This window comes from Fusarium solani (assembly GCF_023522795.1).
Source record: "Fusarium solani strain SB1 chromosome Unknown bctg00000003_1, whole genome shotgun sequence".
Lineage (NCBI taxonomy): Eukaryota > Fungi > Ascomycota > Sordariomycetes > Hypocreales > Nectriaceae > Fusarium > Fusarium solani.
In genome coordinates, this window is record NW_027072154.1 from 1246559 (window position 1) to 1266020 (window position 19462).

The 19462-nt window shown below is 54.4% G+C and overlaps 8 protein-coding genes across 8 annotated transcripts; 3 read left to right on the plus strand and 5 right to left on the minus strand.

Annotated features, from left to right (window-relative positions):
- Nucleotides 1–129: 129 nt before the first annotated feature.
- MRS44_005953 (uncharacterized protein) lies at nt 130–1812 on the plus strand (the record flags this gene model as incomplete). Its single annotated transcript, XM_046271977.2, has 1 exon — nt 130–1812. One exon carries the CDS (start codon nt 130–132, stop codon nt 1810–1812), a length of 1683 nt encoding a protein of 560 aa, XP_046140471.2.
- A 308-nt stretch (nt 1813–2120) lies between these two features.
- Nucleotides 2121–3195, minus strand: MRS44_005954 (uncharacterized protein; the record flags this gene model as incomplete). Its single annotated transcript, XM_046274715.2, has 3 exons — nt 2121–2777; nt 2845–2927; nt 2973–3195. 3 exons carry the CDS (start codon nt 3193–3195, stop codon nt 2121–2123), a joined length of 963 nt encoding a protein of 320 aa, XP_046140470.2.
- Nucleotides 3196–5778: 2583 nt separating this feature from the next.
- On the plus strand, nt 5779–9304 carry MRS44_005955 (uncharacterized protein; the record flags this gene model as incomplete). The annotated part of the gene is made up of 3 exons (XM_065621587.1): nt 5779–6035; nt 6089–7479; nt 7560–9304. The coding sequence occupies 3 exons, from the start codon at nt 5779–5781 to the stop codon at nt 9302–9304; spliced, it is 3393 nt and encodes a 1130-aa protein (XP_065477659.1).
- Nucleotides 9305–9632: 328 nt separating this feature from the next.
- On the minus strand, nt 9633–9953 carry MRS44_005956 (uncharacterized protein; the record flags this gene model as incomplete). Its single annotated transcript, XM_046269543.2, has 1 exon — nt 9633–9953. One exon carries the CDS (start codon nt 9951–9953, stop codon nt 9633–9635), a length of 321 nt encoding a protein of 106 aa, XP_046140468.1.
- A 656-nt stretch (nt 9954–10609) lies between these two features.
- Nucleotides 10610–11680, plus strand: MRS44_005957 (uncharacterized protein; the record flags this gene model as incomplete). The annotated part of the gene is made up of 1 exon (XM_046274714.2): nt 10610–11680. One exon carries the CDS (start codon nt 10610–10612, stop codon nt 11678–11680), a length of 1071 nt encoding a protein of 356 aa, XP_046140467.2.
- A 127-nt stretch (nt 11681–11807) lies between these two features.
- MRS44_005958 (mitochondrial 54S ribosomal protein uL6m) lies at nt 11808–12668 on the minus strand (the record flags this gene model as incomplete). Its single annotated transcript, XM_046274713.2, has 3 exons — nt 11808–12175; nt 12220–12333; nt 12383–12668. 3 exons carry the CDS (start codon nt 12666–12668, stop codon nt 11808–11810), a joined length of 768 nt encoding a protein of 255 aa, XP_046140466.2.
- A 343-nt stretch (nt 12669–13011) lies between these two features.
- On the minus strand, nt 13012–14630 carry MRS44_005959 (uncharacterized protein; the record flags this gene model as incomplete). The annotated part of the gene is made up of 5 exons (XM_046274712.2): nt 13012–13402; nt 13449–14239; nt 14284–14406; nt 14456–14479; nt 14619–14630. 5 exons carry the CDS (start codon nt 14628–14630, stop codon nt 13012–13014), a joined length of 1341 nt encoding a protein of 446 aa, XP_046140465.1.
- Nucleotides 14631–15369: 739 nt separating this feature from the next.
- Nucleotides 15370–17713, minus strand: MRS44_005960 (uncharacterized protein; the record flags this gene model as incomplete). The annotated part of the gene is made up of 3 exons (XM_046269529.2): nt 15370–16755; nt 16802–16882; nt 16928–17713. 3 exons carry the CDS (start codon nt 17711–17713, stop codon nt 15370–15372), a joined length of 2253 nt encoding a protein of 750 aa, XP_046140464.1.
- Between the last annotated feature and the right edge of the window lie 1749 nt (nt 17714–19462).

The following is a 19462-nucleotide window of genomic DNA, read 5'->3' on the forward strand; positions in this document are numbered from 1 at the left end:
CATCTGATTCGTTTCAGGTAAATAAGTTGAAAGCTGTAAAAGAATAAATACCCTTCTTAGCCGTGGATTGAGTCCACTCTTCGAGTGTTCACTGTCAGTTTTGAACGAAGCCGGTCATGTGATGTCGCAATGCCTCAACCGAGTTTCCTCCAGCGGCTCCAGACCGTGGGCATTCTTTCTCTCTCCGCCCTATTCATCGGTGGCATCGTCTTGATTCTTGTCGGAATTAACGCTGTTGCTGATATTAAAAAGGATGGAGAAATCGGATACTCACGACCTGCGGGTCAGGTTCGCTTCAGCATCGGCTACGACTTGAGCATGCAAGTCTGGATCGCCATCATTGGTGTCGCCTTTGGATTGCTCTCCTTTGGATTCGGAGAGACGTATATCCATTTCTTTGACTCATGGTGCAGTCGGCAATCTCAGCAGGGCACCGGACTCGACTATGCACGATATCTCAATTCGCAGCCACGAGCACCAGTCCGATACGGCCTCAGAGGATTCCCATACTTTCTCACGCTACGATATCTTCTTATGATCATGGGAATCTTTGCCTCTATCGCCTACAAATTCGTCATTGTCAGCCCCGATGTCTTCATGTACGAGAACCTTGACAAGGAAACCGTCAGGTTCAAAAAACCTCGTCTATCTATGGAGGGGGGCAATGCCGACGAAACATTGGACAACGACCTCAATCCCTGGATCAGCGACTTTCCGCGAGGCGCAGGGATCAATCGAGCGTTTCTACATCAATATGAGACTTATGTGAAACCGCCTCAAAGCATCATCATGACTGGGCGGGCGTCTTGCTCCAGCTCGAAATCCGGTTACATCTTTTACCCCGATGACAGTGGATATCTCTTGACACGCGAGATGGTCATGGTGGCCAAAATGACGGAGGAAGAGGGTGACTTTTTCATCACACAAAACACCAACGGATGGCAACGAATCAAGACATCGACAGAGGACTTGTTTGATCCGCCGCAAAGGGCTATTCTGGAATACAAAGTTGTCGAGCCGGGGAATCTCCAGGTCCAGTGGGCGCGACGGAACCACTCATCTGACACTTTCCGCGAACCCGTCGTGCAGCGTGTAACGTACAAGATGCACTACGCCGTGGCTCAGGTCGACAGATACGTCAGGGGTACAGACTGTTCTCGTCTCACGAGCGTGGATAGCCCCAATTTTCGCGTCTTGTCAGCGAGCAATGACAGCATTGTGGACACACTCTCGAAGACGGGTTCTGTCAGCAAGGAGGATCTTGAAAAGTCACTCGACGCAGAGGGTATTCTGCCGTACTACAGCGCCTGGATAGAGGCCCTAGTGAATAGCCCGGATACATCACTAGTCAAAAGTGTCAGTGGTATCGTACGAGGCGTCATGTCGTCGTATCAGTCCTTACGGCCACGGCATTGGCATATCGACACGGGCGAGGAACCGTTTGGGTCAGAGGACACAACTGAGATGGCTAAAGAGTATCCGCATGCCCAGTATCCATTCTACGTCGGATGGCGTGCAGAGAAGAATACGGGATGCTACGTCTTTGCCGCGGCCATCTTTATCATACTTGGCCTATTTGCTGTCCTGACTGGAGCATTCCGCATATGGCTCGGGCCGCCTACTCTTACATCCTGGATGGGACAGCATGTATACCTTGCTCAGACCAATGCGATGAATCTATCAGACAAATCAGCAGGCTTAGCCACGGGGCACCAGGTTGCTGATCCTGGCATCGGGAGACTTAGGTTATCGACAAAAGGCGAGCAGGCAGAAACGGATACCATACTGCAACTCAATGTGCTGGCTAGTTGATGAAGCACTCAGACAGACAGGACAAGAACATTCAGCCACGACGGCACAGGTAGATATGCATTAATTCATTCACGTCGCTCATGATATCGTAACCACACGCTTCTAGGTCTCTTGCGTAGACCACCCAAGACGACGTTTGCCCTCCGCCGCCACGGTAGCGACTATTTACCCCCGTCACTACCCTCATCTAGAGAGCGCATTCAATCTACCGCCCATGACCGGACTCCACACTCCATTCCCGTTATTTACAAAATGGTGCCGAATCTGGATGGTTAGCTTCCATGGCAGCGCTGCGTTGGATCAGAGACTTACCCAAAAGTCTGCTTAATGCTCTTGACATAGTACTCGAGCCAGTTGCGCTTGGTCACGTCCTCCTGGCCGATGGGCACGCCCTCCCAGGTAACACGCATGACGGTAACGTGGTCGACGTCGTTCTGGTCAAACTCGATGTGCAGCTTCGAGTGGTGGCCGGCGGGCCACTGGTTGAGACGCCAGCTCTGGGTGATCTTCTTGGGGGACTCGAGTTCGAGGTATTCGCCAGACACGTTGCCATCAAACAGCTCAAACTTTCCGCCGACCTTGGCACCCTCAAAGACCTTGGGGGGAGATCGGGTAAAGGCAGCAATTCGTTGAGGATCGACAAAGGTCTGGTACAGCTCCTCGGCCGTGGTGCGGAACTCTTCGTTATCGGTCACGGTCGTCGTGTTCACGGTGCCACTGGTCTTTACAGCCTCGGAGGCCGCAGCGGGCTTGGAGGTGGAGGAGGTCTGGGGGTGGACTTTGGGGGTCGAGAAACCGCTCGAGGGGTTGGAGCCAGGGGCGTGCTGGATATCCTTGCCATGCTCGGCGATGAGGGCGCCGGCAAGCTTCTGGAACTCCTGTCGCAGCTGGGGTACAATCTTGGAGCGAACAAGGTCCTTCACGGGCTGCTTCTCCTTGGAGTCGGCAAAGATGTCTACGTCAAACTACGAGGGGCTTAGCGGCTTTATTCTACGGACCACGGAAGACGTAGGAGCAGGGGAGGTTACGTACCACGTACTCGTCTTCTTCCGTGTCATGGGCGACCTCGGGCACAGTGATGGTGCCAGAGACATCGTCCTCACCGGGAGCAGAGCCTGATGGTCAGTAACTTGCAGATCACCAACATGCACGTGCCTTACCAGAATATTGCAGCACCAGCTTGACGTCAAAGATGGTAATCACCTTGCCCTTGCGTTGGCTGACATCGACGTCTCCGTCCATGCTCTGCACCTTGTCCACCTTGGCCTTGACGTCGCCATCCTCGGCCTCGACCTTGGACAGGTTCTCGTTAAACCAGTCCTTGGCCCACGCCGACACGTCCTTGTTGACCCAATGCCAGTTGTTGGGGTTGTGCAGAACCATTGTGAAGTCGTCGAGCGCGTTACTATAGAATCTTGCCGGTTAGCTTGGAACAGATTGAGGTTGAGCAAGCAAGAGAGGAGAATCGCAAAGATCAGAAATGGTCTTGGACCACAGCATGTTGGTCATCAATGAAAGGGAGTACAAGTCGCTCTATGACTGGTGCCAGCTGGTATCTCATCACGAGATGCGAAGCAAAGAAAAAGAAACGTCTGCTATACTTACAATTTGGTAGAAGATGATTCGTGTGGTGATGAAGGAGGAAGAAGAGAAAGAAGGAGGAAAAGTCGAGGTGAAGAGTTGATGGTTAAGAAAGAGTTGGCGGAGAACCCTCTAGAATTTTGCTTGAGCCTTGTGCCCCCACCTTAGCTTGAGTGGGGCTCATTTCCACGAACCAGCCTCGTTCAGCCTCGACAGGGCAATTCGACTTTTCCATCTTGAATCGGCACGACCGGAGAGTGGTGAAGAATTGAGTCGACAGCTGTGGTGGTGGCTCTCTGATGTTTTCAATTGCCAAGACCTTCTCGTTCTGGCCTCATTGATGCCCGTTGAGGGTTGTCAGATGGTTCACGAGTCAAGGAAATTGCTTCGAGAAGATGCAGCTGCTGCTTCAAATACAGCAGGCGTGCCGTGATGGAGTCAGTTGCCGAGATGATGCAGATGTACGTGGGAAATGAAGGACGGACCTTAACAATCTGTCTGCCGCTTTTCATGTCAGGGCTACGTGCCGCGGACGCGCAGTTGGTTGGCCACATGTGCATCTAAAGGAGACGCGACAAGCGCCTGACTAGAGACAGTCTTTCTACCTTGATCTTGAAGTCATGATGCATGGTTCATCATGTCCATGCTAGAGAGGCCAGATATGGTGGCCAGAAGGTGTGAAGACCTTGTCAAGTCATGCTAGGTAGCTATCGACCTACCTGCTGGCCTTGGTACTCAACACCTCAGAGCACGCGGAGAATCGGAAACAACACAGCGGTCAGCTGCTTCATTCAAGACAATAACAATGCACGAGCCGTCGATCTGCCGCTTTGACCGTTTCGAACCGCTCAGGGCTTGCTGCGGGATACATCACCAGCTCGCCAGCCGTTGCATGTCATGGCGATTCATGGACGCCATGATGGAGTTGGATTGAAGGCCATCAACCACCCTGGAGCTGATGATCGGAATTGAGGCTGTTGACCGTCTTTCCACACCCATAGCACGCCTTGGCTCCGAGGTAATGGATATCACCTCAACAGAGCAGACGCCGGACTCGGGATACACTAGACATCAGCCCATCAAGTCAAACCCTGCATGTCCATGTCCATGTCCATGCAAATCGGGGCACCAAGGGCGAACCGCTTCGTCCTGGTCATGGGTCTGGATCAAAGACTTGACAGGCAGAGAGGGACGCCATTAAGCGCCCACACCCACACTCGCCCGCATAGTCAACCGGTCCGACCAATCGAGGCCCTGGGGAAAGTCTATGAATAGAACAGCCGTGGACCTGCGTCTGCCCAATCGATCCCGGGTCCTGTCTTCAGCGGGGTGAGATTCTGGACAGACTGATTCTCTCTCGGTGCCGTGAATTGTAATGTACTGTACGTGGCATGCTCAAGAAGAGTCCTTGCAGCCTGAGAGTTAGTTACAGGAATGAAGCCGTCCTTGGCTGTAGCAGACATTCCGGGTATACCATGTTGTAGGGATTATAGTGTCTTGGGGCAATTTCATGCGCAACGGTCAGGATGCAGTGAGATTGTCCGCACTTACAACACCGCTGCGTAGTTATCTAGCTCGTATCCAACCTCGATGCTTGACTCAAAGGGCCAGTCTCCTGTAGATCTTGTCCACTTGATCCTCCATCAGTCATCACTCCTCGGCTGGATTCACTCTGTCCCGCTCGGTGACATCCCACCCCAGCTCTCCGTTTCGGTCCCGTTCAGCAAGCCAACGGACCCCAGCACGAGGGATTCGGCAATAACCAGACTACGGAGGACTTATGCATTTCCCTTGCAAGTCTTGGCTCCTCTAACGCCAAAGGGAGGTGTTGCCATCGAACGTCCACACACACTTATCCCGCAGGCAGGCACCTCAGGCCTTGCTTGTCGCAGCGCAGGGGTCAGTTACAGTAGTAGCCATCCATCGCAGAGCCCCTCCTCCCAAAAAGTTCCCAACCTCTCTCTTCTTACATCCATCTCTTTCAATCACACCTTGGTCTCAGTTGTCGAATGCAGCAGAGGACGCGCTATCGTCCTCACCACGGCCCGGTAGATGGATTGGTGAAAGATCTGTTGAATTGACCCCAAACCATCCAGCCGTTGGTTCAGCTCTGCAGGTCGATCAAGTCAAACCACAGCCTGTTCCTTGTCTTGGCCTCTGAATCGATCTCTCGACTGCCGACTTTGTCGCTTCTCTCACCTGAGCATCGACTCACTTGCACGCGCCCAGGCTCACCAACCGCCACCCCGCGGATCCAGCACCCCACGCAAGCCAGCCAGCTAGCAAAAGCAGTGCGCTGATACGCAGTCGTCACAGTCGCCGCCAGGGATCTGGACTGTCGACAGTCGAGTAAAACCATAGTCGCCTGCTCTCCCAGCCTTCATCATGACTTCTCCCGATCCGGCGCGACTCCGTCACGGCCTTCATCCCTTGACCACCACACTCGGTGTCTTCAACAGCTCCCTGCATTCGCCCATATCCGCAGTGTCCATGAGCTCCAGTCACCTTCAGTCTGCCCAGACGCCCGGCAGTAGCACCATTCAGCCTTACAACCCTCAGGAATGGGGTCCTTCACAAGCTGCCGTCGCCGAGCGTCCAGTTCAATTTGCAGGCGAAGCCCAAGGCAAGTCTGCCGCTCTACTGTCCGTCTTGTCTAACACCATCTAGTTGGACCACTCCCTCCCCCACCATATAGCCCCCCCAGGAGTCAGCAGCAGCGTCCGATGAGTGTATATGATTCCACCCCTGCTTCGACACCGCCGCCGAGGATCAATACCGCAATGCATCGACCTTCTCCCGAACCACAAATAGCCAACCCATCGTTTCCTCCTCCTCCAGGTGGTCGCGGCAACTCGCGCGAACGCCGTTTCGGTATACCCACATTGGCACGGCGAAGAGATGTCGAGCAAGCATCTAGTCCTCCTCAAACACATATGGCTCATAACCATCGACAGAGCATGATAATACAACCTTCCTTTAATCAGCAAAATCCCGAGGCAGCGGCTGGCTTTCCCCACGGTCCACCGGCAGCTCGAAGGGCTGTTTCAGCTGGTGCTATTGAGACGCCGACGTCGGCTCGTTCACGTTCGGCCTCCCAGACAAGATGGGAACCAGGCATGCCTCTCCCGCCACCACCTCCTGGACCTCCTCCGGCATCTGGGAGGTCGCAAAGTGTTCAGAGTATGGATAGAAATGTTGTCCCCATCATATCTCCTCCGACAAGGCGCCGACCCCCAGCCGGCGTGACGAACCTCGGTCCTGTCCCCCCGACACCAGCAGATTGGGTTGACAGCGACCAGCCAAATGCGCCAGGCCGGGGACGCTCACCCGCCTTGACTTTGAATACATCGGTGAACCCCAATCCGCAGCTAGAATCTGTGGCGTCCTCGTCTAGTCTCATTAGTTTGAACCGGCAAAAAGCAGTGCGCCACGACAAGACGATCCTGCAGAGACGAAACGAAAGTCGAAACCGACACAGCACTAGGGGTTCCGTTGATGAGCGGATTCGACCAGAATCTATGGCGGATATCGTGGTACCTAGCTCGAGCGATCTTGCTCGGTCGACACTTAGCAAGTCAACACCTTTGACCGATGCGTTTGGGCAAGATTCTCGGGATTCAACACCCAGGGCTCTGGGGTCGGGAAAGCTACCTCAAGTAGAAGCAGAAACTCCCCCGTTCTCCCCTAACGCTGCTAAGCAAGCGCAGTATGCCAGCTCGAAAGCGGTTGCGCCCAAGGCTCTCCCTACTCCGCCTCCTCGATCTGGATCTGCTGCGTCAGTTTCGAGAGTACGGGAATCGTCCCGGCCGCCATCAGCTGGCCGTGCGGTTCCAAAGCACCTAGCTGTAACGCAGACTGCCGACCAGTTTGCGACTGACACAATTGAGCGTTTCCGAGAATTCGCAGCCAAGGAGTCGAGAGCCGCCACAGATGCAGACAGGGTGCGCCTTTTCGCAGACTTTATTGTCAATGAGTCGAGGATCCGACGAGAGCGATATTCGACTGCCATTGGTGCTATGGGCTCGGAGATTTTTGACTTGACCCGAGACTTATTCCGACCTATGGCGACAGAAAGACGAACGTCAGGTACTTCGCAAGATGGGTTGACGCCTGGATTTTCTGAGCCGACACGTTCTCGTCGAGGATCTGCCAGCTCTGCTTTTCAGGGGAGAGCTCTCAGTCAGCTCCTGGCTCAGCCAATGTCCCCATATCTCCGAATGGAAACAACCCGTCTAACATCAACTGGGCTACCAACTACATGCCCTCTCTATCCCCGATTCTTAGTATGAGCGTGAGCGAAAACTATGAGAACGGCAGCTCTCGAGGACGACCCCCGAGCCGTTGGTGGGAGACAGATTCTCAAGGTAACCCGTCTCACCTCGAACGATCCAAGCGAGAATCCAAGTACATGGGTGTGACAAAGACGCAATGGGTCGAGGAGGATCAGCCCCCAGCGGTCCACGAAGATCAAGGCTCGTCGTCCGAATACCCACCTGAGAAGACGGGTTGGCATGATCAGTCAGAGGCCAGCTTAACCCCGCAGCCCAGTGCCTTTTCCACATCAACGTCTAACCTGGGTTCGAGTCCGTGTTCAACGGTCAACCGAGAGCACCTAGATGTTTCCCGCCTCGTCACGATGCCGCCCCCTTACCCGAGGCACCATCCGGCCGTCAACAATAACCATCCTGAACTGACCTCAATCCGAACTGCCGTGCGAGCATTGAGCGAGTTGGATGAAGTGACCAAGACAAAGGAAAAGTTCGAGACTGAGAGTACCCAGCGCCGCGAGCAGTTTACCCAAGCGGCATCTGAGCGTCGCCAGGCTTTGAGGACCAACCTACAGAATGAGATCAACTCTGGCAGTCTGAGCTACGCGGACGCAGCTGTCATTGAATCGGATACGCAAACGGGCGAGATTTCCAAGAAGAAGGAGCTCGAAAAGTCAGAATACGAGCAATTCCAAAACCAGGTGGTGCTACCCCTGAATGAGTTGCTGATGGGGCGCATCTCGCGTGCTACAGAGCTGTTTGATGATCTGGCTCGTCACTTGATTGACAATGGACAAATCGATGCCGACATGCCACAAGAGGAGGGTGATGACAGACCAGAGTTGCTGGAAAAGCTGACTCTGCTCAAATGGATCTTCGAGGCGCGCGAAGGCCTCCATCGAGCCATCTACGATCTGCTTTCCGATCGCAACAGCCGATACTGCGGTGTCGTACTGACCCCTTACCGACTTTCGGGCAATACCGAGAAGCTCAAGTCAGCAGAGGCCTTTTTCGCAGAAGATGCAGCCAAGCGCGAGTATGCGTATGCTCATGAGGTTCTGGAAAGGGCGCGAGATTTCCGAGGTGTCGTTGAAAAGGCTGTGGAACGTGGAGTCGCACTGCAGCTGTCGGCGTTCTGGGACATTGCACCTCCGCTCTGCGAACTGCTGGACAACATCCCGGTGGATCTGGAAGGCTTCAATATCCAGATCCCAGCTGCCGAGTTCGAAGAGAACCCGTCGTATCACGAGCATCCTATGCAGTACCTGTTCAGTCTGATACTTCACGCCGAGAAGAGCACGTATCAGTTTATCGAATCACATACCAACCTGCTGTGTCTGCTGCACGAGGTCAAGGAAGCAGTGGTACATGCCAAGGGCAAGGTGCTGGAGACTCAGACCCAAGATGAGAACGGAAACCCAATTCCAAAGGCGGACCGTGACGCGCGCGCACAGCACATGCGACAGTCAGAAGAACGACGGCTTACCGAGGACCTCAAGGAAAAGGTCCGAGTGGTGCAAGACCAGTGGAGGAGTGCACTGGGGGAGAATATTACGCTCGTCAAGGAGCGGCTGGGAGAATGGCTGCTGCAGATGGGCGGATGGGACGAGTCGCTTGAAGACGGAGGTGTGGGAGGAGTCTAGAAGTGAAGATAAGATGTTGATACCCCTATGGCCAAAGGCTGAGCATTGGATTCTATTTTGTATATAATTGTTGATCTGATGGCATGGAATGAGATATGATGATGATGTCGGTTCGTGATTGGGTATCCTCTTTCCACTCGTTCCATTCGTTCGTACATTGTTCCACACACTTGATCGTACATGGGCTCGGTGCCCGTCTTCCGGTTCATGATTCTTGGAGTTGAAGAGGTTGTGTTTCGGCTAGAGTTTGTCGATGTAGTATGTTCAATCGTGCATTTATCCCAATTGTGTGCGTGTATCGATAAACTCTCGATTTGTTTCATCGCAATTACTTCTTGTTGGCGTACTCGATAGGCAAATCCATGCCAACCCTCCGGGCCGTCAATCGCACACGCTCCTCCTCATCCATTCCCATGCCCGGGTTGTATCGCTCCAGGAGAGTGGCATATTGTCGCTGCGAGCGGAGGTAGGCTACAGCTTGAGCAGCAGCATGAGCTCTAGCCTCCTGCGACGTCGGCGATGAAGTAGCAAAAGTGTCGCGGAGGCGGGTGTGCAGCGGTGAGCGGGGAGAAGCGAGGATCGGTCGGGGAGGGAGCTCTCGGAGGATGGACCGGTACAGGGCGCGGAGGTTGGAGGGTGAAGATGCCATTGCAGCGGGTTTGGTGTGTTGTCAATTGTAGATTGGAAATTGTCGGAGAATTGATGGTGTTGGGTGAGGCTGGGATGGAGTTTGATGCTTGAAATGTCGGCCAATCGGATGGCTCCGTGGTGAGGGATGCAGAAATTGTTAGTGCAATGAGATGCCCCTCATCGATATCGGAGGATGGCGGGGTATTATTGAAGTTATCAAGAAATGACTGTATTAATTGGATATTGAATTGTAAATATTACAATGCTATGTACTCATTTATTCAAGGATCATCATATAGTGTTGGTACCAAATCAGCTGTATTTGCAATAAACATGCCACATGCGATTGCGCAATCCAGAACCATCCCGAAACACTCTCCCACGTCACGTCAACTCCATCCCACTTGACCCTCGCACATCCACGTCCACATCCACATCCATCCACATCCCGCTGACTCTCGAAAGCCAACCAGCCGACGGCCCGCCGACGACCCGCTAAGACGCCATCCCTCCATCCCACGCTGCTGCTGTTTCTCGCGAATGTACAGGGTCTCGAACCGTTTAAGACTCTTCCTCTCCCTCCTGGTCGTCATCCTGGCCATCTTACTTTCGCCCTCCATCCTCCCCCGCCTCCGCCTTCTCTCCTCGCACCTCTCCTACAGACCTTTTACTACAATGGCTGCCCCCGCGTACGCTTCCGAGCTTCAGATTGCTCAGCTGGCCGTCCAGCGGGCTACCATCCTCACCAAGAGAGTCTTTCACGAAAAGGCCAAGGGCACCGTCGACAAGAATGACAAGTCCCCCGTCACCATTGGCGACTTTGGCGCCCAAGCCCTCATCATTGCTGCTCTCCGCCACAACTTTCCCGATGACGCCATCGTCGCCGAGGAGGAGGCTGCTCAGCTGCGCGAGGACGCCAACCTGAAGCAGACCATCTGGGATCTCGTCAAGGATACAAAGCTCGATGACGAAGAGGCAGAGGCCAAGCTCGGAGGCCCCATCAAGGACGTCGACGACATGCTCGAGCTCATCGACCGAGGAAACAGCAAGGGAGGTGCTTCTGGTCGCATCTGGGCCATCGACCCCATTGATGGCACCAAGGGTTTCCTCCGTGGTGGGCAGTACGCTGTTTGCTTGGGACTCATGGTCGACGGCGACGTCAAGGTTGGCGTTCTCGGCTGCCCTAACCTTCCTGTCGACGACTCTGCTCGTCTGACCAGCGACATTGGTTCCAATGCCACCGACGAGGGTCGCGGTGTCGTCTTCTCTGCTGTTCAGGGCCACGGCGCAAACAGCCGCCCTCTGACCGCCGGTGCTCTTGCGCCCGAGAAGTCCATTTCCATGCGAAGCCTCGATGACCTCTCCAAGGCCACTTTCTGCGAGAGTGTCGAGGCTGGCCACTCTGCGCACGACGACCAGGCTCTCATCTCTCAGAAGCTCGGCATCACCGAGCCCAGCGTCCGTATGGACAGCCAGGCCAAGTACGGATCCATCGCCCGCGGCGCTGGTGATATTTACCTCCGTCTGCCCGTCAAGGCCACCTACCAAGAAAAGATCTGGGACCACGCCGCCGGCGACCTCATCGTCCGCGAGGCTGGTGGCCAGGTGACAGACATCCACGGCAAGCGTCTCGACTTTGGCGTCGGACGGACTCTGGCCAACAACAAGGGCGTCATTGCCGCCCCTGCTGCTGTGCACGACAAGGTTCTCCAAGTAGTCCAGGAGGTTCTGAGCGCAAAGCAGTAGTAGAGTCGAGCGAGAAAAAAGTAGTTTTTGTATATGCCCTAAGATAGTACACGTTGTACACGAGACTAGAATACACACGCCAGCTGCGTCTGCGTCCAACCGGCCACCAAAAGGTCGGCGACATCCTCTATTTGATCTTCTTTTGCTTCAGCTTGATGGTCTGGTCGTTGATGAAGACGCCCTTGCCCTTGTACGGCTCCGGGGGCCGCCACTTGCGCACCCGCCCGGCAAACGACATGAGCACCTCACGGTCAATACCCTCAATGAGGATACGTGTGGGCGCCGGCGTCGTGACGGTCACCCCCTTGGGGATGCCCTCCTCGACCGGGTGCGTGAAGCCCAGCTTGAGGCACAGGAACCGCTGTCCGGGGAACTCCTCCTTGGCTCCGCGCTCCTCGACCGACGCTCGGTAACCGACACCCACGAGACGGAGAATAGCCGTGTGGCCTTCGGAAACGCCCATGATGTAGTTCTTGAGGTATGCCCACGATGTGCCTGCGCTGTCAGTCGTGCTCGTCTGAGGGGTTGAATATACATACCCCACATCTCCTTCTGCTGCTTCACATCCGAGTCTTGAACGCCAAGAGAAACCATGCGGTTCTCAGTATCCTGATCAAGAGTCACAAACTCAGGAACTTCGAGGTTCAGCTCTCCTACGCCCAGTCAGCACCCGCAGCCTCCAATCCCTCAAGTAAAACGCACCCAGCGGTCCCTTGACACTGATAGTCTTCTTAAACACCCGCTTGTACGTCGTCAGGTCCTTGTGCGCAAACGGCTCGCCAACCGTCAGCTCCACGCCGGGAGGAATCGAGAGGGGTGTCCGGCCGAGCTTGGAGGGTCGTTTCGAGGTCGTCGAGAAGAGGGCGGTCGCCCGAGGCGCCATCCTGGGGGTCGTGGCCTGCCATGCCGGTACGAGAAACCCGGGGAGAGTGACGGGGTTGGAGGCAATGGCATGGCCCAATTGCCTCCCCCGGCTGGGAGCAAACATGGCAGCCATTGGTGTCGTAATGGCTGTCGTGTGCTGCGATGTGGTTGTATGAACAAGGTGACCTGCAATGGGCTCAACTTTTTCGCTTAGTCATCCAATCACGTGTTGGCAGAGGTCAGCTTCAATGGAGCTGTGCCTGTCAGTCACCTCCAGCATCAAGCACAATAACTTCAGTCACATCAGGCGCTTGGAGATTGATTCTTAAAATGATTGGTACAATGGTACTCTGAATTTATCGGCCAGTACATTGGTACTGCCATTGAGGATATCTTAACCCCTGAATTACAACACTACACCGAAAAGAAGTGCACGCCGGCTATGTCATTGGATCAGTCGGACTGTTTTACTCCTCGCCCTCAGGAAGCTCCTCCTCGTACTCCTCCTCCTCCTCATCAATACCAGCATCCTGGTACTGCTGGTATTCAGAGACGAGATCGTTCATGTTAGACTCAGCCTCAGTGAACTCCATCTCGTCCATACCCTCACCAGTGTACCAGTGAAGGAAAGCCTTGCGTCGGAACATGGCAGTGAACTGCTCGCCGATACGCTTGAAGAGCTCCTGGATGGAGGTGGAGTTTCCGATAAAGGTGGAGGACATGGTAAGGCCACGCGGGGGGATGGCGCAGAGAGCAGTCTGGATGTTGTTGGGGATCCACTCGACGAAGTAGGACGAGTTCTTGTTCTGGACGTTGCGCATCTGGTCCTCGACCTCCTTCATGGCGACACGGCCACGGCTGTGAAATGTTAGGGATTGCTCGGCATGGAGAGAACAAAACTTACAAGATGGCAGAGCAGGTCAGGTAGCGACCGTTGCGGAAGTCAGAAGCAGCCATCATGTTCTTGGGGTCGAACATCTGCTGGGTAAGCTCGGGAACGCTGACAGCGCGGAAAGAGTGGGCGCCGCGGCTGGTCAGGGGAGCGAAGCCGACCATGAAGAAGTGCAGACGGGGGAAGGGAACCATGTTGACGGCGAGCTTTCGGAGGTCAGAGTTCAGCTGGCCGGGGAATCGAAGGCAGGTGGTGACGCCGGACATGACGGCGGAGACGAGGTAGTTGAGATCGCCGTACGAGGGGTTGGACAGCTTAAGGGTGCGCATGCAAATGTCGTAGAGAGCCTCGTTGTCAATGCAGAAGGTCTCATCAGAGTTCTCGACCAGCTGGTGGACTGAGAGGGTGGCGTTATAAGGCTCGACGACGGTGTCTGAGACCTTGGGAGAGGGAACGACGGAGAATGTGGCCATCATTCGGTCGGGGAACTCCTCGCGAATCTTGGAGATGAGCAAAGTACCCATACCGGCACCGGTACCACCACCCAGGGAGTGGGTGATCTGGAAGCCCTGAAGGCAGTCGCAGCCCTCAGCCTCGCGGCGGACGACATCGAGGACCTGGTCGACGAGCTCGGCACCCTCAGTGTAATGACCCTTGGCCCAGTTGTTGCCAGCACCGGACTGACCGAAGACGAAGTTGTCGGGACGGAAGAGCTGACCGAAGGGACCAGCACGAACGGCGTCCATGGTACCGGGCTCAAGATCGACGAGGACGGCGCGGGGGACGTACTTGTTGCCAGAGGCCTACAGATGTCAGCTAGATTTGGTATAGGCTTCGGGCAACATACCTCGTTGAAGTAGACGCTCATGCGCTCGAGCTGGAGCTCGGAGGTACCGTTGTAAACACCATTGCTGTCGAGGCCATGCTCGCCAGAGATGGTCTGCCAGAAAGCAGCACCGATTTGGTTACCCTGCGGGTTATGAGCATCCTGCCAGCAAAAGAGACGACGCGATACTTACGCACTGACCGGTCTGGAGGTGAACCTATTTGAAAAGTCTCGTTAGTTGGTGATCATGATGAAGCTGCAGCTACCGGGCGTTGCACGAGCTGCCGCCTAGCGGGGTAGAATCAGGGGCACAAGCTCAACGCGGCGGTAACAGCAGCACTGCGGGGAGGACTCACAATCTCACGCATGTTGACGGATGTGGTGGGACGGGGTTGGAGGAGTAGGAAAGAAATGGGCCAAAGACGTCGAGAGCTGAAGGAGCCTTAGCTTCGAGATGGGGGAGAGGAAGTGGGTTGGGAGAGGCAGGACGTGGTGTAGTTTATGGGGAAGGGAATGTTGACTTCTGGAGCGAGGGCGGGAGTCAAAATTGTTCACCGCCAATGTTCCAGGGGGTAAACAGGGGCACGGCGGTTCTTTCCAGGCGATTGGACCACTAACGCTCCTTTGTTGACTTGGACCTTGGTCCGTGCGCGCGTCAAACTGGCCAGGCGCGCTGCCAACTGGTCATGAGGAGCTTCAATACAATGCGGGTTGAAGATGAATTGTATACTCCGTGCGTATGCCACGGATATATCTATCTTCAATTCAACTCGGGAATTATGTCTTACAACAGATACACGGCTTGCAGATCCAACGTTCAACCGACAGCGTCATATCGGCACCAGCTACATGGGCCGACAGCCCGACGTTGACGCCCCACTCTCAACTTGCAATACCGGACCACCGTTGACACCGGCCGATCAGCATTTAAGATTCCGAGGTTATTAACAACACTATGATGGATATTTAGAAGCTGCTAGGATCAGAGTATCGGCATGATCACTTCATTGACATCCACAGGTTTGACATTCATATCACAGTTCATGGTCCAGAGTGGATGTTACCAGCATGAACAACATCCATTCATACTCTAACATAGCATCCAGCTTAATGCTGCTTGACAACTCCCGCCGCATTCGCCTGTGCAGAAATCCTCTTCTTGTACTGCTGCACATCTCCGGGGAATTTCTCAACCGTACCTCCATCGCACACCCACAACGATGTGCATACAGTCTGCAGCATCGTCACGTCGTGCGACACCATCAGAACACCACCCTGGAACTCGTTGAGAGCCTCTGCCAGGGCGTCCATGGCTTCGATATCAAGATGGTTAGAAGGCTCGTCCAGCACCAGGATGTGGGGGTTCGTCAAAGCCAGGCAAGCAAACGCCACACGCGACTTTTGACCTCCGGATAGCAGAGCCATCTTTTGCAGACCAGTTGTGCCAGTGATACCAAAGGCACCCAGACGGCGTCGGTACTCTTCGTCTGTTCGTCCAGGATAGTTCTTGGCCATGAAGCCCACAGCGCTGTCGTTGAGATCAAGGGCATCGACGTGGTGCTGAGCAAAGAATCCAATTCGGAGACGGGGGTGTTGCGAGATCAGACCAGACGAAGGGTCAAGCTTGCCAATGAGGAGCTTGAGGATCGTAGTCTTACCAGCACCGTTGGGACCAACGATACCAATTCGAGAGTCCAGCTGCACATCCAGGTCCACGTGTCGTAAGAGGATGTTGTCCTTGTTGTAGCCAAAGGTAACGTCCGACATTTGGACGATAGGGGGCGACAGCTTCTCCACTTCGGGGAATGTAAACTTGACATTGTACTCGGCCTCGGGGGGTTCGAGGACGGGCATCTTCTCGAGCTTCTTGATACGTGACTGAGCTTCTGATGACTTGGCTGCGTTGTAACGGAACTTGTCGATAAAGGCCTGGAGATGGGCTCGCTGAGCCATTTGGTTCTCGTACTCTCGCTTGGCCACCTTCTTTCTCTCCTCGCGAGTAGCGTAGAAGGAGTCGAAGTTGGCTCCGCGGTAGTAGTCGAGTCGCTGTGAGTGCTGGTGGATAATGTCGGTAGCAACCTCGTTGAGGAATGCTCTGTCGTGGGAGACGACGAGGACGGTGCTGGGGTAGGTCTGGAGGTAATCTGACAAGAAGGCAATCGAAGGGACATCCAACATGTTGGACGGTTCGTCCAGAAGTAGGAGGTCGGGCTCGCAGAAAAGGGCTCGGGCAAGGGCCAGACGCATTCTCCAACCACCAGAGAACGTCTTGGTGGCAAACTGTTGTCGTTCGGCCGAGAAACCAAGACCAGCGAGGATACTAGCAGCTCGCGATTCGGCCTTGTCTGATTCCATCTCGGCCAGCTTGGCTTGAATGTCGCCGAGCTTGGTATCCTGGGTCTCCTTATCGTGGTCAAGTCTAGCCGCATCGGCAGAGGTATCGGCCAGGGAGGCTCGCTGTTCTTCCAACTCTGCGAGTCGTACCAAGATTTGCTACAGTCGTCAGCGATGTCACCTATGAGTATGCTGAGGTACTTACATCTTGCTCCTTGAGAAGAACCTTGCGCCAGACATCTGCATCCAGGACCGCCTGGATAGCCGGGGTATCATCTCCAGTAATCTATCTTGTTAGCAGCCTCCTGATCCAGATACCGTGTGATCTTACCTCCTGTTCGACGTGCAGAATAGAGATATGTGTCGGAATGGCAACCTCACGTCTCGACAGAGCTCGAAGGAGCGTAGATTTACCAACACCGTTGTGACCAACCAAACCATATCGGTGACCATAGGCAAGCGTGAGTGTCGTGTCGGTAAGAATACGGTTTCCACCAATAGACACATCGATGTTGTCGAGCTTGACATCCTTTGTCTTGTTTGCAGAGCTGGAGCCCAGTTGGAGAGGGTTGACGGCCATGTAGAACTCTTCGTAAGACTGGGTGGAATCGGGTTGCTCGAGCAGCCTGGATGCCTCGTACTCGACAGTCTTGAACGTCTTCTTTTGCTGCTTGGCGGCGATCTTGCGTTCGGCCTTCTCGAGCTTCTTGCGGTCGACCTTGGACTCGACCTTTCTGGCGTTTGCCGACTCGAGATCCACGCCACCAGTGGCCACAGCCAGAGTTGAAGACATGTTGCGCTGCTGGCTCACCTGGATGGTGTGGTCGAGACGCTTGACGGTCGAAGGGCCTCGCCTCTGACCGCCATTGGCCTCGGTGTACTTGTCAACCCATTTCTCAACCAGCTGCTTGATCTTCTCCTCCAACTCAGCATTCACCTGGCCCGATGCAGACAGGAGAAGCTCGGTGATGGCGATGGCAGCCTCGTTCAGGGGAGACACGCCAGAAGATTCCTCCTCCTCCGAGTAGGTAGTCGAGGCGTGGGTGAGATATCCCACAGAGTACTCGGACACGACTGGGTCGATGTTGGGCAGCACGGCTCTGATATCAGCCTCCATGGTTGTTGCTGAAGTAATGACAATTCGGCAGCTGATACCCGAAACTCTAGTCTGATTCAATGCGCAGCAGCTGTTGCGTCACTGCTGTCAAGTTTCGTATCTCGTTCGATAGTAAAGCTGCCCCGCCAAAGACTGAGGTGTCGTTGAAATTTGTGGTGACATCGGAGCACGGAGGTTTAATGCCCGACGATGGTGTAGGGTAAGCCTTTCGACTTGCATGCTCACGACGAGAATTGATGCTTCATCCATCAACACCTCCAGATTGAATTATTGGCACTGATCTATTTCTGGATCATCCAAGACAAGTCCTAGTACTTACGCGTCAAATGCTACCATCGATTACTCTGTCCCTTGCTTGCATCCCTACCCTATCACCCTCACATATTGATCCCTCGCTTCAGTTGGACAATCAGATATCAGCATCTGCAGTTTCTCCACAGCCTTCAATTTCCTCCTGCAGTAGTCAAGCCCGTCATGACAGCCTCATCGATTCTCGCTGGGCGCTGCTGGCTTGCGGGCCAGCAATGGCCAGACATCCAAATCAGAGGAGATGGATGGGATACGAGCCAACTGGCGGTGAGGAGCCTCCCCCTCCAGCTCCAACCCAGGATAATGCTGTCGAGCTGTTTGGTGGGAACCAGATCCTGATCCTGTTCCCAGCCAAATTAACGGGCATGCATACATCACCCGATTCCGCCTCTCGTGACATCTAGGTCGTCAATAGCGCCCGATTCTGGTATGCGAGCTTAAGGCCAAGGTGCTGGCTGCTCAGGTTCGCATCGCAGTCTTGTCCAACTCTGCACCACGTTGGACCCGGTACTCGAGTCGACAGTGACAGGGTCACCCTGGGAGCATGCAGGAGCTTTTCGGATCGCTTATCAAAAATCATGTTGGTTATTGAGCCATTGGACAACGGCTCAGCAATGACGAGATGCCACGAATTCCAATCTACGCCGCATTCAGCAGCTCTTCAGCTCGAATCTCGTGCGCCAATCGCACCCCGGAAAACTCTAAAATAGTCCGCCGAGAGTGTGCGATGTGTGTTGTGGATGATCGCGACCGCGACGCGTCAACCTCGGTGTCGGTCGACGGATGTTTTTGTTGTTGCATTTGTGGCCATTGGTTCAATCTTGTGCCGACCGAGCTATCATGTTGCTTGTCTTGCGTACAGGTTCTGCACAACATTGCATTGGAGATCCGCTCGATATCCTTGTGCATTACGGGAGATCGATGCAAGGACTTTCTGCACGCCATTACGTACTGTACAGTACATTACGTGCCGAGAGGAATAACTAAGTCAATCGACTCTTTTCTTCCTTTGTTGTGTTTTTGCTGGGAGATTGCGGCTCTTGAGGCTCCATCAAGATTTTGCAGTTCCGCATTCCCCCCACCACACACAACACCAAGGGGCCGAGACCACGGACGTTTTTGTCTCACTTGGTGAAGCACGACTGCCCTGGTCTGCCATCCATCATCTGGACGCCGGCACTCGTGGCCGCCCGAGCTACACACGGCGCCGTCGCAAGCGATGGTCGATTTAACGTCATGTCCATCTGAGCTCGGCGCTGCCTCCACTTGGTGTGGGATAGCTCCAAACCGCCGACGAAGCGTGGACCGAGAACGGAGAAGTCCATGTCAGTATGGAGCTCTTTGCTGTTTAGATCTCGCTTTGAATTTCATGTGGACCTTTTCAGGACCGGTCGCTTGAACAAATGCCTGAACAGCTCATGTTGATTGATATATCAGATT